At 38.9% G+C, this 17,045-nt stretch overlaps 1 protein-coding gene across 1 annotated transcript in view; it reads right to left on the reverse strand.

The window, feature by feature from the left end:
* Nucleotides 1–17,045, reverse strand: part of POLA1 (DNA polymerase alpha 1, catalytic subunit) — a 197,561-nt gene that overhangs the window by 171,723 nt on the left and 8,793 nt on the right. The window contains exons 8-14 of the mRNA XM_030469196.1: nucleotides 14,864–15,059; nucleotides 14,452–14,620; nucleotides 13,423–13,601; nucleotides 9,963–10,075; nucleotides 9,383–9,499; nucleotides 2,109–2,183; nucleotides 741–879 (exon numbers count right to left, since the gene is read on the reverse strand). Coding sequence (XP_030325056.1) covers nucleotides 741–879; nucleotides 2,109–2,183; nucleotides 9,383–9,499; nucleotides 9,963–10,075; nucleotides 13,423–13,601; nucleotides 14,452–14,620; nucleotides 14,864–15,059 — 988 coding nt within the window. The remainder of the gene's footprint in view (nucleotides 1–740; nucleotides 880–2,108; nucleotides 2,184–9,382; nucleotides 9,500–9,962; nucleotides 10,076–13,422; nucleotides 13,602–14,451; nucleotides 14,621–14,863; nucleotides 15,060–17,045) is intronic.

The following is a 17,045-nucleotide window of genomic DNA, read 5'->3' on the forward strand; positions in this document are numbered from 1 at the left end:
TCAGCTTCATCTGTGATTAAGCAAGGTTCTGAAGAGGAGAATCCTCCTAGTGTTCTGTGTCAATACTACCAATTCTACATTAGCAGAGCTCCACAGAGACTGCACTAGTAGATGTAGCTTTTGTACAGTATGATCAGCTTCCTTATGTTCTTGGAAATATGCAGCACATATTGAACAAAAGACTCTAACCAAAACAAAATACAGCAGCATAGCCACCTGTAAGTGGTGCATGCCACCCACAAGGCAGAAAGGATTTCAAACTAAATAAGCTGCATATCACAAACTTTCTAAGTGTCTTTCCCAGTGTCAGGAAGAAAAAAAAAACTAACACAAAAAAGCTATCTAAGCAGCAGTTTGCTCTTAAAACGATACATTTACATAAAAGACATGAACCTCAAGTTATCAAGAGAAGGAAGAGAAATAAATTTCTAGGAAATTAACATTAGCTCAGTATGGCTTTAGGGTAGGCAGCAAGGAGTAGCTGCTAGACACTGCATAGCTGCCTCTCACTGCCATTCAGTTATAATCTCATCTGTACAATGTGCCACTTTATAAGGACAGAGCTCTCACTCAGAAGGAAAAATAAATTTCAGTTTGTACTAGATCATGAACATCCCACACATAAAAAGCAAAGTTAATCTACAAAATGTTAACTTATCTTTAAATTTCCCCTCTTCCCCCCAGTCTATAATTAGGTGCATTTTCCAGTAACCAAGTATTTCATATGCAAACCACCATACGTGGATTTTTTATTTCCAGCCAGCATGGTCCTTTGATCTTCCTGCTCATCAAGAGAAGTTCCAGGCTAGAGGTGTTAGTTCCAAATACATGTGAAAATGTTTGTCCTTTCAGATCTTGGGGAAGCCGAGGGTATTCAGCCTAACAAGTAACAGAAAGCAGTGAGTCATTTCACCCCACAAAAGTCTTCAAGGTTGATGTGCTATATTCAGACAGCACCTCAACAAAACCACACAATACCTGAAATCACTGTAATTTCCAACAAGCAAAGCCTTAACCCGTAACACCTTACTGTAATTGAAGAAATTACACTATTGACTTGACTTAAATAGGCACATAACAAAATCAAGACAGTAATATAAAAATGCACTGAAGCAAAAGTTCTCCATCCATACTGGATGTAAGAGAGAAGTATTAACATCAGCCAAGACTACAAAAATGTTCAATCTATTTTAATACAGAAACTGCTCATGCTGTAAACTTAACGAGATAGTTACAGCTTTAAAATTGCCTGTCAAATAAAGGCTGGATAAGTGTTTCTGCAGAGTTAAAGAAAAATCTAAGACAGTTTAGCAAATCTCTATGGGATGCTGCTTTTGCATCTAGAACTAGTATCTTAAAAATGGTTGAAAAAGGCATTATTTCAGCAACCGACCAAACAGGTTCAAGACTACTGTCTTATATCTGAAACTTAATCAACTATTTTTGATAGAATAGGTACTGATGTTCTCATAGGACTTTTTTGCATGTTCACTGCTCAATTTTACAGCTCCTTAACAACAACCACTCTCACCCAGCTGCCATCTGCAAGAGCAGAGGTACCAGCTGTATTCTGAACATGAATTCAACAAAACATTTCAGAGTAATAAGTAATTTCAAACACCTTACAGTACGTCAGGCCTTGATCCAGTACAGCTAAAGGATTTTTTGGCTGACAGGTTAATTCAGTGTAAAGGCAACAGGAAATAAAGCGGGATAAGAAGAAATACAGATCGTTGTAAATCAATAACCAAATTATAATTGGGGGAGAAGGTGGAAGGAATATTTTTCTCCTTCATGGTTTCTTTCCATGAATAGAGCTAACATAAACATATTAACATGTTGCAGGTTACAGGATAACAAACTGCTTTTGTTAAGGAGTAACCAACATACAAATGATTACACAAAAGCCACAAGTTTAGGCATCAACTTCCTGGGTGTTGGTTTTTTTTTCAATTATTAGACAATGAGAAATCAACTACACAATAGAGGTACAGCCACTAGCTGCTAAAGATCAAATCCTGCAATTTTTCATTTTTAGTAAAATCATAAAATTATTAATTAGGGTAAGAAAGCAGGTTATGGTCTTTCATCAGATTAATTATACTCACCGAATATTTAACTTCTAAGTATTCAGATTTTGCTGGAACATCCGGAATCTCAAAAGCATAATATTTTTCCACTTTCTATATAAAACAAATACATTTTTTCAATTATCTCCTAGTCAAATACACATTCTGTTCAGTAAGAAAGCTAATGAAAGAAGAGCCTGTCAAACCACACATTTCAAATATGATGGGATTGATTATATATTACCAATTCTGCAACTCATTATAACTATCCAAAGATGGTAAGAATGTTTTTAGCACCTGTATTTAATCTCTTTATGTGTTCTTAGCATGAAAAGCTTCTACAGAATTGAGTTACGAGTATATTAACCACTACAAAACAAAAAGCATATAAGCTTAATACCTAAGGAAACTCAGAAACATTCTGTAACTTCACAGGCTTCACATCCTCATGAGAACTGGTGGCTTCAGACAATCACAAAATGGTTGAGATAGAAAGTCATGTCCAGAGATTGCCTACTCTTGCTAACTGTTCAGAGCTGACTCAAATAGAGTGGGTTGCTGGAGGTCCCCTCCAGTCAGGTTGTAAATATCCCCAAGCTGCCTCTCTGAGTAACGTCTGTGAGAGCCTGTCCTCCCTTGGAGTTATAAACAGTTTCATGTTCTGATAAATGTAATGTGTTTGAAATAGTACCTATTGCTTTCATCCTCCATTTGCTACCAATGAGAGGAGTCAGCCACCATCATCTTTACTCCTGCCCATCAGATGCTTATACACAATCACAGAATCATTAAGGTTGAAAAAGACCTCTAAAATTATCAAGTCAAACCATCAACCCAATACCACCAGTCAACTAAACCATGTTCTCAAGTACTACATCCACATGTTTTTTGAACACCTCTGGGGACACTGACTCCACCACTTCACTGAGCAGCCTGTTCCAATGCATGACCACCCTTCCCATCACTAACTTTTCCTAATATCCAATCTCAACCTCCCCTGGCATAACTTCAGGTCATTTTCACTTGTCCTAGCACCAATTCTGTGGAAGAAGAGACCAACCCCCACCCCACTACAACTTCTTTTCAGGTAGTTGCCTCCCCTCCACTTATTATTCTCTAGACCAAACAATCCCAGTTCCCTCAACCACTCCTCATAAGACTTGTGCTCCACATCCTTCACCAGCTTTGTTGCTCTTCTCTGGACATGCCCCAGCAACTCAATGTCTCTCTTGTAATGTAGGGCCCAAACCTGAACATAGTAGGCAAGGTACAGCCTCACCAGCGCTGAGTATAGGGTAACAATCATCTCCCAAGTCCTGCTCACAACACTATTTCTCATGCAGACCAGGATGAAATTGGCAATCTGGGCCACCTGGGCACATACTGGCTCATGTTCAGCCTGCTGCAAACCAGCATCCCCTCTGGTCTTCCTCTGCCAGAAAACTTCCCAGCCACTCTTCCACAAGCCTGTAGCATTGCTTGGGGTTTCTGTAACCTCATGACAAGATCTCCATCACCAGTCCTTCACCTCAGGCCTTCTCCAAGCAGCCCCAGGTCAGTCAACTTCTCCACACATGACAGACGCTCCAAGCCCTGTAATTACTTTTGTGGTCCTGTGCTGGAATTGCTCCAACGTGTGCACATCTTTTGCATACCAGCAACTCAGCTGAATGCAGCACTCCACGTGCGTCTGTCCTCTCATGTAGCCCATACTTCATTGGTTTGCCTTTGGAGATCCTATGGGAGTCAGAGCTGAGAGCCTACTAAAGTCAAGACAAAATACTGCCACTGCTCTCTACTTCTTTGCTTCAGGCTTTCCTTCTGGTCTCTTGGGGTCAGGGATTGCTGAAGGCTGAACTCAGCAATAAAGACCAAGGTGAAGATGACATTGAGTATCCCAGCTCTTCCCATGCCCTTTGTCACCATATTCCCTGTCCCTTTCAGCAGCAGGCTCACATTTCCCCCTCGTTCTCCTGTACCTATTGGAGTTTTTCCTACTGCTGTTTGCTCCCCTTAACAGATTCAACAGGAGGTGACCTTTGACTTTCCTTTTTCCAACATGTGCCACCTCCATTAGTCTCCCCTCTAATTCTGACCCACAAGCTCCTGACTGGCTTCTCTGCCCATGCTTACTTAGGGCTTCATCTCTATGATTCCAGGATTCATTCATTCCCATTGCTCTGACACATTAAAGGGACTCCCTTCTCCATACCTTCCCACCTTGTCCTTCTTAACCATGTCCTATCCCATGTATGCAATGCCAGTGAGATCACAGCCCTGTAATCACTCACAGTTCCTTCTCTTGCACTGCATGCTTTAGTGTACATGCACTTCAGAGAGGCACCCAGAAGAGCTAATTTCCCAACCATCTGCCAGCTGTTTATTACATTCTTGGAAGAGAATAATTTCTATGACAGTATTGTATTTTTCATCGAGTGACTTGAGGTTTACTAGAAAGTAGTCAAGTTTGTTTATGTTTCTCTAACAAAGACAAAGTCATCTCAGTTTCAGTGCAACTGAAATTTAAGTATCACTTCTGCTTTCTTCAAGAACAATGATTTTCCACAAGATGCACAGCTTGTCTGTTTCTAAGAATAACTACCTTAATTTTCCAAATAATTACAATATTCTGTGCAACAGTGCTACAGTACCTGCTGAAATGCCATGCACTACCCTGTAATATGTCAGCTTTGCCCTGTAATGCTTCACAAAACATCTGCAGGAATGTTATGAATTATTATGCTATGCCTTAACTATGCATACTCTTACTACAATAATTCCTTAAATTAAAAAGTGAATTTTCACTGGACAGTGCTCTAGGTTCAGCACATTATACACGGAGGCAGCACAATATGACAATATGACACTACAGTAAATTTAGCAAGAAAAAAAGTCACCATAAATTGGAATTAAATTTACAAACAAATAAAAACACATGGTTGAAAACCTCAAAGTTATTTCATTTTGAGGTTGGGTGGTTGTTGTTGGGTTGTTTTTTTCCTTTAATTAATAGCATCAGCAATAGCTCCCTTAGAGCACTGCAATGAGCAGTTAAGCTTGCTACTTCTCATAACACTGAAGTTTTAAGGTTGCAAAGACTGAAAAGGAGAGGACCCTCTGCTACGTATAGGAAGAAAGCAAAACCAGAAACAATTACAGCATCAGCAGCCCCATGGAAGCAGAAAATATATTAATATAACTTGGTACAAGACCAAGTCAGAACAGCATTATAAATTAACATGCAAAGTAGATCTGAACTGTTGAGCCAAAACAGCACCTCACACGAGCAGCACATCATAGCTGTAACAGAACAGATGGCGATGCTCTGTTTATAGCACATATTACTGGTGCTCCCCCCTCTTTTTTTTTTTTTTAAATTAAAAAAAAAAACAACAACCAAACCCTCAGGCTTCAAACAAGTTCTCATTGCAAATGCAAGCTGAGCACAGTGTAAAAATAGCACGCTGCAGCGATTCATCTGCCTTATTCCACAGAGCTCAGCTCAATTACACAAGCCTCTGGTCATAACTGCAGTGAATGAACGCTCTGCTGCAGAGTAATCTGCCCTTCAAGTGGCCCTTCAGAGCAGAAATGAGCAGCAGTGATTAGCTGCTAAGTTCCTAAGTGGAGTAAGGCTGCTTTCAAATTGATTTGTGAAGACTTGCTAACTTGGCAGCAATGCAACCCATTGAAGCTACAATTAGCAGCAGGTGCAGGAGGAAGCAATATGGCTTAAGTGTATCAGTCTGCAGGGACAAAGTTTGGGGCTGGCAAGGCCAAGATGCACACACACGCACAGAGAACAACTCCTGTCAGTGCACAGATAACTGGCTCTCTCCCCATCATCACAAGACTGAGAATTCTAAATAGAAGAACTTTGGGTGCACGGCAGGATGCTAGTAACCTTTTTGATTTCCAGCTAATGATGGAAGAATAGTTTCTCAGTTTCACTGTACTACGCCAACACTGAGATGCTGCGTTACTCTGAATGCATTACAAGTGCTCTGCTTGACTGAGCAATACTGCCATTAGCCTTTTAAAAATGTCTTTCAAAACACCAACCCTTAACAACACAGTAATGGAATGCTGGTTGTACATGACAGAACAGAGGAGCTCTTCTAAAGCATATCAGCTTTTAAGCACATACAGTCACAACTGTCTTAAGTTCACTTTTTTTGAGCCTTCACTCAGCTGAGAGCTACCACCATTTCAGTTTGAGAGCCCTGCACAATCCTCTAGAAACAGATCCAAAGCCTGTATAACAACAGCACAACATCTCTGGTGGTACCACAGCAGGCAAACTGATGTCTCTCAGAAAGGAATAAAAGAAAAGGAGAGTACAGTAATGGGACTACTCAGTACTTCCATATTTCTCTTCAGGCAACAAAAGAACCTCTTGCTGTACAGGTATAAGCATGGCCAGATTTGTTGCTGCTTGCTTGCAGTAAATTTTGTGTACAGCTGGAGTAACTTACTGTGATATTCTTCTGAGTCCTACCAACAGCCCTGCTCTCCAACCTCTCTCAACCAATCTTTTCTCTCACCTTCCACATTATTAGTGCCATGCCTTCACGCTAGATCCGGTTCTCATTAAATCCTTCCAGGAGCCAGTAACTATCCAAATCATCAGAAAATAATGCCAGCAAAATAGAGCTGTATAGCTTTCTACTAGTTAGTAAAACTCAGTTTACTGAAAAGACTGATAAATTCAAACAGAAATTGAATTCTTACTGTTTAGAAACACTTCTGATAGGTTATTCCACAACTTCTCTGCAACCCCAACTATCATGACTAATTTATTAATGTATCAAAATTTATTAAATTTTTCTTTTGCTAGAACTACCCTTTAAATAGCTTTCTTACTGCTCATCTCCTTTCAGTGTTTTCAGAGAGCAAAAATGTCATTATTCTTCAGTTTACTAGTAAAAGCTAAAAAAAAAAAAAAATAGAGCTACTTCATAGGTATCTCTGGTGTAACTGATTCTCCTTTTGTCTCATCCTTTCAATTACCATCTTTTGTACTTGTTGTCACCTGAATTAATTTTTCCTCATCAGGATGATCAAGTGTTACTCTACATAAGATCTGAAGAGTGCCTTAATGCTGCTGCTTCCCTATTCCTCCTAGAGATCACTTCTGTGTTACACCCAAGGACTCCCACATGCACTGCAGCCACTTGGAAAACACAGCTGGGTCTTTGTGTAAGCTCTGTAAACTCACTACAAATCTGGTAAGGTTTGAACTAACATCAGAAACAACAGTTCAAATATTTCCTGCATATGGTTTAGCTTGATTTTATAAGCCCCCTTTGAAGGTTAAACTATATTACTCCATTATCTCACTCAGAGTATTCTTCCTTAGTGCACCATGAACAAGTGACAGTTTCCTAAAATTCTGTTAGCAGATCTACATCTTTTTAAGGCCTTTCCCCTTTCTTCCAGTTTTAGAGTACAAAAGTTTGTATCCTTTCTTTTAATGAAAAACTGATCTGCCCCGAGCTGATTCCCTTTCTTGAAAGGCTCTTTGAACAGTGAGCTATGACAAACTTGTTTTTTACCTATTGTTAAATTGACTTTTTTCCAATGCCCATACATAATAAAATATACAAGAGAAATAACACTGATAAAACTGAAAAAGCGAAATTTGCAGCAGAGCTTTGAGAGAGAAAATAAACTACAACAAAAAATAACAATAAAGCATTACAAAGTTCTATCAAAGTGTGTGTTCTGCCTGAATGTAAATAATTCCACATGTTGATGAAAAGATGTCAGTTCTCGCATGAATTTACCATTTCAGAAACACTGCTCACACTCTCACTTCAACAAATTAAACTTAGCAAAGTACTCTAGCTTGGGATTATATGAGCTCATGAGGGTCTTTCCAACCTGAACCTTCATATGAATTTGTTTTTATTTTCTCTCATTTATGTATTGTTAAATTCTGTTCTTCCTGCATTTTTACTTGCCATTCTATTTCCTGAACAACTATTCAGGAACAAACCCTATGAAATTACAAGATTGCCAGCTTGGGAAAAGTTACAACTGATTGCACACTGCTCAGTAACTACAATGAACACCAGCTTTGCCAGAATAATAACTTCCAGAAATCAGAAAGTTTCTGGGAACTTCACTCTGAACAAATCTTGTCCTCCAACTTGCATGTTAGCCACCTTTCCACACACACAAATAACTTTATAGAACTTTATAGAATTGGCTGGGTTGGAAGGGACCTCAGAGATCATCAAGTCCAACCCTTGCTCCACTACTGCTGCAGTTACCAGACCATGGCACTGAGTGCCACATCCAGTCTCTTTTTAAATATCTCCAGGAACAGAGAATCCACTACTTCCCTGGGCAGCCCATTCCAATGCTTGATCACCCTCTCCATAAAGAAATTCTTTCTAATATCTAACCTAAACCTCCCCTGGCACAACTTAAGACCGTGCCCTCTTGTCTTGTTGAAATTCGTCTGGCCGAAGAGACCAAAAGCTCCCCACCTTCCTCTCTACCAAAAGACAAATGCTCTATATAGATGAACAAGAAAACTTTCTCACACTAGCAAACTAATTCAGTAGAAATCTGCAATATCAGCTATTTTACCACAAGTATTATATCACTGTATGTGCACGTTTTCCATTATAACAACATTTTGCTTTTAAGGCTTTGTTGAGCAAACAGAACATAGTAGAATAACATATAAGACTATTGCCCATAACATCTTAAGTTTCAAAACTGAATGACAGTCCTCACAACTTGCTACCTTCTGTACAGATTTACAAATTCACTATGATAATCCACAGTCCCAAAAAGCAGCATTCCAAAAAGATAAATCTGCAAGGGTGAGAAGAATGAAACATGCCCAGAGATAAAGCTCAATACAACACCTGGTTATAAATATAAAACCAGTGCAGTGACCTGTCTGCTGGACAACACAATCTTTCATTTTGAAGTTGGATACCATGAGCTTTATAGGTATCAGAGCTTCTATTTTTTCTGTATGCTCAAGAATAGCTCAGCAAACAAATAAGACAGCCTAACACTCAACTCAATTTCAAAGAAGCAAATGAATATTTTCAAAAGCAGTATGTTCAAACTTCTGGTAGAACAATCATGTTGCAATTTCAATGTTCTTAAAAGTAGTATGGCTATTTGGGAAGACACTAGGATGGCTTTTACAAGAAGGTACACTTAAATATGTCAGGAGTTACATATTTACATTTTACCTTAACCTCCCCCCTGGACAGTGTTCCCACAGACTTCCCACCTGATGAAGCAGAACAACAGAAAATTTCTAAATAAGATTCTTGTAGACAAACCTTGGATTTGAACTTCATGATCTTATACTTTGGTGAAATGCAGTCATTGAACTCCTTGAAAACACTCATTATAGTTACTGGAGTCTCTGTCTCTTTGCCAGTGGAAAGGTCGAGTTCCTTAAAAAACAGAAATCGGATTTTATCAGTGAATAAAAAATGCCAACATACATGACCAATAAGTTAGATTTTGCTTTCGCTTTTACCTGCTCTCAGGTATCTCTTTTTTAAAGGAAAACAAAAATACAATTAGCCAAGAAAATCCAAATTAAAAAAACCCACAAAACTGAAACCAGTTTAAAAGCACTAAGTTTTCTAATAATACTTCAAAATAATTTAATTCCCTAAGGAACAAGTCTAAATATAACAATTTGTCTACAATTTTAATTAGGGTCAGGGAAAGTAGCAACACTCCACTCTGCATCTCACAGGATCCACTGTGTACATACTACACTTAAGTTTACCACCTATATCAGACAACACTGTCTTCAACAGTTTCCAATAACACACTACTAAAACTCACAACTTGCCATAAGGAGAATGAAAGGTATTTATGTTTGACATGCTTAAAAGATACACTTACTGTTTCTCGTGGCAGTAGGTAAACAGTTCTCTCAATATTTTTCACTGTCACACAACAGCTGACATAGGTGTCTGCAGATTCAATCCAAACTTTGCCAAACAAAAATACGACACCTAAGGAAGAAAGGCAAAGAATTCAATATGCAATTCTTAAATTAATCATTCTTAATATTCCTTAAAGCAGCTTATTATGTATTCTTGCATAGAAACAGAACCATTTCCGGTTTAGGCCTTGAACAAATCTTTTTGATGACTTACCACATTCTAATTTTTTTTTAAACACCAGCTTTACAAATAGATACCTGTACAGTCTTCATGCTCTTAACCTCCATCACTAAAGTAACATCTTTATAGATTGAACTCAAAATGGCATTATACAACCAGTCTCAGAATTCTGTTCTGCTATTCCATTTCTATGTAATTAGTTTGGTAGTTTGTGATGAGAGGGAGAAAGGAGAAAGAAGTCAGTGAGAATATAATCAGAATGCCTGTGCTGTCAATCACTCCCAAAACATGTATTATCTGCAATTTTTCATTCTTCATTTTGATCAGTACAATTAAATAATTTTTCCTGCACTTTAATACCAGAAATCAAGACACTATTACTAATAAAACCTCTAGAAATACATTCTGAACACAACTATGATCAATTCTAAAAAGTTTTCAACTGACTGTTTTTTGTAAATGAGGACACTGAAAGGTGTATGAAATCGTAAGAAATCCTGGAAACTAAGACACAACACAGCAGCTGTGACCATGGTAGACATTCAGAAAGCCTACAGAGATCAGGACTAGCTCATCTGACTTCACTATGGATCAAGTCATTATTGTACAGGCACATCCCAGAGCCACAGAGAATGTGGCATTAGCACCAAATGCTGCAAACTGCTCATCAAGTGATGTTAAACTTTGAAGTACAAAGGACAAGGCAAATGGACTTTCACATGCAGTTTGTGAATTACAAGTAAAATAAACCTCTAAGTTCAAGCCAAAACCTGGCTTCATCCAAGTTCCCTTCAAACTCCAAATAAGTTGGAATTTTATTACATGAAAGACAGTATTCCTACACTACTTTTAATGAAATCAGGAATATCAGAGCTGATATTGTCTCAGAAACAGCGTTTCACATAAAGAAAATTTTGGAACTTGAATTTTCCCTTGGCCTGACAATTCACAAACAAGTTCAGGGTTAAGAGTTATAATTTATCTTTGCTTTGTGATCTACCAGGTGTAAGGGCACCTTTCTTACTCCATTAGATCAAAGACAAATCAGTGAAGATGCACTTAGAGTTAAAAGTGACAGGCTAAGAAAAATCATTTCTTGAGTGCTTGGAATAGACATGAACAAGACTACTTTTGTCAAAGACAGAGAATGTTGCAGTTTTGAAGATGATGAGAGCAAAGATACAAGTTTCTGCTGCACAAAGTATCTCAGAGATTTTAATACAGAAGCAATCTTCAAGACATAAGACAGTTTGAATAAAAGGATCTAGAAAGAGCTCAAATTACAGAGCTAAGTGACAGAGAAGATTAAGTTGTTCTCCCTAGAAATCTCTTTTTTTCTGTTTTAAAGGGATAAAAACTCAAATAGGTTTGTATCATACAAAAAGATTTAACTGCAGGAGAAACCACAAAACAAGACTTGGTCGCTTGAACAGCTGCCAACACTAAAAGCATGGAGAAGTTAACCTGTCAGAGGTGCACATATACCTACAACTGCACATAAGATAAGCCAGCCAAAGACAGGACAAAAGGTTGCTGGGATTGCAAAGACAAACTTTTGTCAACTCTAACATGGACAAATAAGTTGTCTTAATCCCCAGATTTAGCAGAATCAGAACAACTTAGGACCGAAGGAACCTTTGGAGATTCACCTTTCATTGGACACACACAATTAAAACAGCTAATTTCAAAGAGTTTTCAGAGACATTTCGTATGTAAAACCAGGACAAGGGAAAAAAATATATCAGTACCTATCTCATGTAAGCCTGATTATAGAAATAAATAAAAAAAATAGAAGCTTATAAAACACAAAGTGTACGAAAAGAAAGATCATGTTACATATAAACCAGAAGGCAAGCAAAGTCGAGAGACAGGAAAATGTCTTGCAGGGGGCACAGAAAGGGCAATTTCTTTCATGATTTGTTTAAATGTTAACAAGATTACAATTCTCAAGGTCTTTGCCTAGGACAGTAAAGAGAGTTATGAAAATAAGCCTCAAAAAAACCCATTAAGTTTGAAAGAGTCTTATGATTATGCTATAGTATTTACTCTTCAGGCAATGCATTTGACATCACAGCAAATGAGGCATAAACAAAGATCACGAACATGTTAAACAAAAAGCAGTATCAAAATTTTCCCTTCTACACTACTAATTGAAAACAGGTGCAGTCTTTATTATTCAATCCTGAAAAAGTCATAATGAGAAAAGAACACTCCTTGCATGCGAGGAACAGAAATCCTTTCATAATTATTTTCCATTCAGCAACCACTGACTTAGACGACAAAAAAAGAAAGAAAAAGAACAATAGTGGGGTCTTTAAAAGTAGCAATTTTATATTAGAGCCATTGATTTCATCGAGATACTATGATTATTACCACTCCCATCACCAAGCTGTTCAGCCCAGCACAGTCTCATATTTAACTTTGGCACCCTGACTCACAACAAAAGGTGTAATGGAGAAACATCTGACTCAATGCTTTCAGCATCAACCCAAAAAAACCTTCAACAACATATGGAAGAACCTTCTAGTAAACTTAACGCAAAGCACAAATTAGAAACCCAAAATCCTAAAGCTGTTGGTGAAATGAGAACATATGGGAAATGCTTAGAACAGATGTGATCACAATTTTAGCCGAAGATGAGCTCAGAATGCCACTGTTTTGAAGATTATGAGAGCCGAGCCAGGTTTCACACTTAACTGCACAAAATATGTCAGGCATGTAGATAGAGAGAATCTACAAGATTTAAAAAAATTGAGTAAAGGGATTTAAACAGATTATATTTTTCAGGCTGCTTTGCTCCCTCAGTAGGCATAACTTTACTTCAATTAAAAATCAAGCAAATGCTTTCTAATAATTTCTAAAGGCTTTATAATAATCCACCAGAATTTAAGTTACATTTCTAGAAGCAAAAAGAAAACATGCTCAGTTGCTGGAATAAGAAACTAACAGTATCAGCTTAGTCTTGAAGCACACCAGGGTTTAAGAAGCCAAATGGGTCACCAACATGAAGTGCCAGTAGCTCCCTTTATGTCTCCCTACCATGATACTACTCTGAGACAACATTCTTGTTGTTCAGTAATAGTTCTGAGGGCAGAAGTGTGGAAAAAATAAAGATAAGTGAACAAGTTATAGACCACAAAGACACAAGGTTTCTAGCCATAATTTAGGCACGTCTTAAAATGCACATTTTATTTTTTAATAAAAATGGCATTTTCTGCCTTAAACTGAATAGTTACCTGGCTGACTGTATTGATCTTCATAAGCATCCAGCCAATAAAATCTGAAAACTTGATCATCATTTTCCCCATTCACAAGTGGAAGGAGATCGGGGTCCAGCTGAACTTCTGCCACTACCGAATCAGCTTCATCCTCATCAATTCTGTCCCAACATGAGACATCTGGGAGAGAACAACATCTGCAGAAGAAACAAACAAGTGAAATTGTGCCTTTGCTATAACCACCACTGTTTCACTTCTTTTCAGCCCTATATTGTCAGGCCTTTTATTGTTCTTTCCACCACTAAGCAACATTTGTAACAGTTGAGTTTTGTCAGAATCCTTCTGAAAAGAAGGAGAGAGTGACAAAGAGAGAAACCCACACACAAGTTTGGTTCTCAGAACATAACATGCAGGCTTTACTTGGTCACTAACTTGGTATTTCAGCATTGGTCATTCAAGGTATACTTAACAAATATATCCCTGTGTACAAGTTCCGCAGTGGGAACAACAGATTATTTCAATAAAACCACCTCTTCAGTCAATAAATATTTAAGTCTTCGTCATCATTCAAATATTTTATATTTTAATATTATAGAGACGTGAGTCAAGATTCTTTCAAAAAAATGTAGAAAATAGGAAACCATCCCCCCCTGCCAAAGACATCTGTTCACCACATGAAATTACTTTTAGCGACAATAATTTTTTACTACAACTAACATTATGAGATACCTTTATAGTTGCTTAGAATAACCATTGTTAGTGATTCCTTATTTATGCTCAGTGGCATCAAAATTCATCATTCAACACTTGTCTGAGTTTACTAAAATACATGTTGTCGTGCTGCATCCCCAAAAAATCAAATATTTTGCAATTAAGTAGCTATCAGTGTCTTCAACATTACTATTTCTAATGTCACTACAAAAAAAAAAATCCAACATAGCAGTACCATCACTTTCTGTATCACAATTATCCAATTGGCAAAGACAAGTAAGAAGATAAAGCTAAGGCTTATTGGTGGGTTTAAAAAAAATAAAAATAAGTTCTTACAAGACAGATGTCTCTTTTTTTCCTGATTCCAGTTGCTCGGTTTCTTTCTTTTCCATTTCCTTGTCTCTCTTCAAGCTTTCAGCCACCTCAGGTACAGTTTGCACATGTTCTGCTTCCATAGGCTCATCAAAGTCTTCCTCATCAAAATCCATCATTCCTTGATCATCATCTGGAAATTTTGCACATAGAACTAAAGCCTTGGGTGATTAAAATGATACACTGCATACTACAGCAGTATGCACAGATAGTATACTGTATTACTGGACATTGTATTTGTTGGTATATTAATACAATATATCACATTTAAGATACCCATGCAACTAATTAAAATAAACTAAGACCTGTTTTGATACTATATTAGTTTCAATACTATATTAGTTTCCAGAACTAGGTTTTAATTTCTTTTTCATACCTTCAATAGCTTTCTCTTCTATTGTCTTCACTAATCCCCCATTTTCTGTAGCTTTTTGCACATACTTTGTATCCTCACTTTCAGAGCCTTTAACAGATTTTGCTGAGTAATTGGGATGTTTAGGGTGAAGTGAAGCTGGAGGAAGAGCTTCCTTTCTGAGATGAGCAGGAGCTTTCTTTGATACAGGGGTGATTACCTGAAAGACATTTTAGCCACAAGTACAAAAAAAATTCTCTAAATAGCAAAGGAAAAAAAATGTAAAAAATGTACCACTCACTATTTGCAGAACTAGTAGCCAGGGCAAGAGGAAAAGCTCCAGATATCTTGGAGCATGATAGATAAGAACTCCTCAAAAGTAAACTTTACATTCTGTAGTACCATTTCAGCTGTGATGTGTTTCTACTAGAATTACTAAAAGCAGTTTACAGTGTACTGATGACAATTTCCTCCTTCAAATGGTAGAGGAACCAACCAGAAAAGGAGCTTTGCTTGGCCTTGTTCTCACCAACAGAGATGAGCTGGTGAGTGATGTAAAACTCAATGGGAGACCAAGCTGCAGTGACCATAAGACCATAGAATTCAAGATCCTTAGGGCACAGAGAAAAGTGCAAGGTAAGTTGACAGCACTTGATTTTGAAAGGGCAGACTGTGGTCTCCTCAAGGATCTGCTTGGTAGGGTAGAATGGGAAAAAGTCTTGGATGGAAGAGGAGCCCAGGAAAGCTGGTCCATATTCAAGGATCATCTCCTGCATGCCCAGGACCAATGTGTCCCAATGTAGGGGAACGCAGGCAGGAGTGCCAGGAGGCTGGTGTGGATGAGCAAGGAACTCCTGGGCACATTTAGGGGTAAAAACATTTACAGAGGATGGAAACAAGGACAGGTACCCTGGGAGAAGTACTGAGAAGTAGTCAGAAAAGCAAGAGATCAGGTTAGGAAAGCAAAAGCACAGAGAACTGTATCTGACAAGGGGGGTGAAGGGCAACAAGAAAAATTTCTATAGGTACATCAACAGAAAGACCAGGGAAAACGTGGGCCCACTCCAGAAGAAAACAGGACAGCTGGTCACCAAAGATACAGGGAAGACTAAGGTACTCAATGACTACTTTGCCTCTTCCTTCACCAGCAACAACTCTGGTCACTCCCGTCACGTCACACAAGCCAAAGGCAGGGCCTGGGAAAAGGAAGATACCCCCACTGTAAATGAAGAGCAGGTTCGAGACCTCCTAAAGAACTCAAAGGTGAACAAGTCCATGGGATGTGATGGGATTCACCCATGGCTCCTGAAAAACTGGCCAATGAAGTTGCAAACCCACGGTCTGTCATACTTGAGAAGTCACGGTGAAGTACCTGGTGACTGGGAAAACATAACCCCATTTTCAAAAATGGAAAAAAAGAAGACCCAGGGAACTACAGGCCAGTCAGTCTCACCTCTGTGCCTGGCAAGAGCATGGAGCAGATCCTCATGAAGGCTCTGATAAGGCACCTGATAGCAAAGGGGTGATTGGTGACAGCGAACATGGCTTCACTAAGGGCAAGTCCTGCCTGACTAATTTGGTGGCCTTTTATAGTGGGGTCACAACTTCAGCTGACAAAGGCAGAGCAACAGAGGTCATCTACCTGGACCTGTGCAAAGCATTCGACACCGTCCACAGGACATTCTGATCCATACAGAGAATGGAACCATACAGAGTGGATGGACCACTTGTTGGATAAGGAACTGGCTGGATGGTCACACACAAAGAGTTGTGATCAGTAGCTCAGTGTCCAAATGGAGATGTGTGATGAGTGGTGTTCATCAAGGGTCAGTATTTGGACCCACTGCTATTTAATATCTTTGTTGGTGACATGGACAGTGTAATCAAATGCACCCTCAGCAAGTCTGCTGATGACTGGAGAGTTGGGCTGATTCCAACGGGATGAGGTTTAACACGGCCAAGTGCCGGGTCCTGTACTTTGGCCACAACAACCCCATGCAGCGCTACAGGCTGGGCACAGAGTGGTTGGAGAGCAGCCAGGCAGAAAGGGACCTGGGAGTCTGGATTGACAGGAAGCTGAACATGAGCCAGCAGTGTGCCCAGGTGGCCAAGAAAGCCAATGGCATCCAGGCCTGTATCCGGAACAGCGTCGCCAGCAGGTCCAAGGAAGTGATTCTGCCCCTGTACTCAGCACTGGTGAGGCCAC

This window comes from Calypte anna, chromosome 1 (genome assembly GCF_003957555.1).
Source record: "Calypte anna isolate BGI_N300 chromosome 1, bCalAnn1_v1.p, whole genome shotgun sequence".
Lineage (NCBI taxonomy): Eukaryota > Metazoa > Chordata > Aves > Apodiformes > Trochilidae > Calypte > Calypte anna.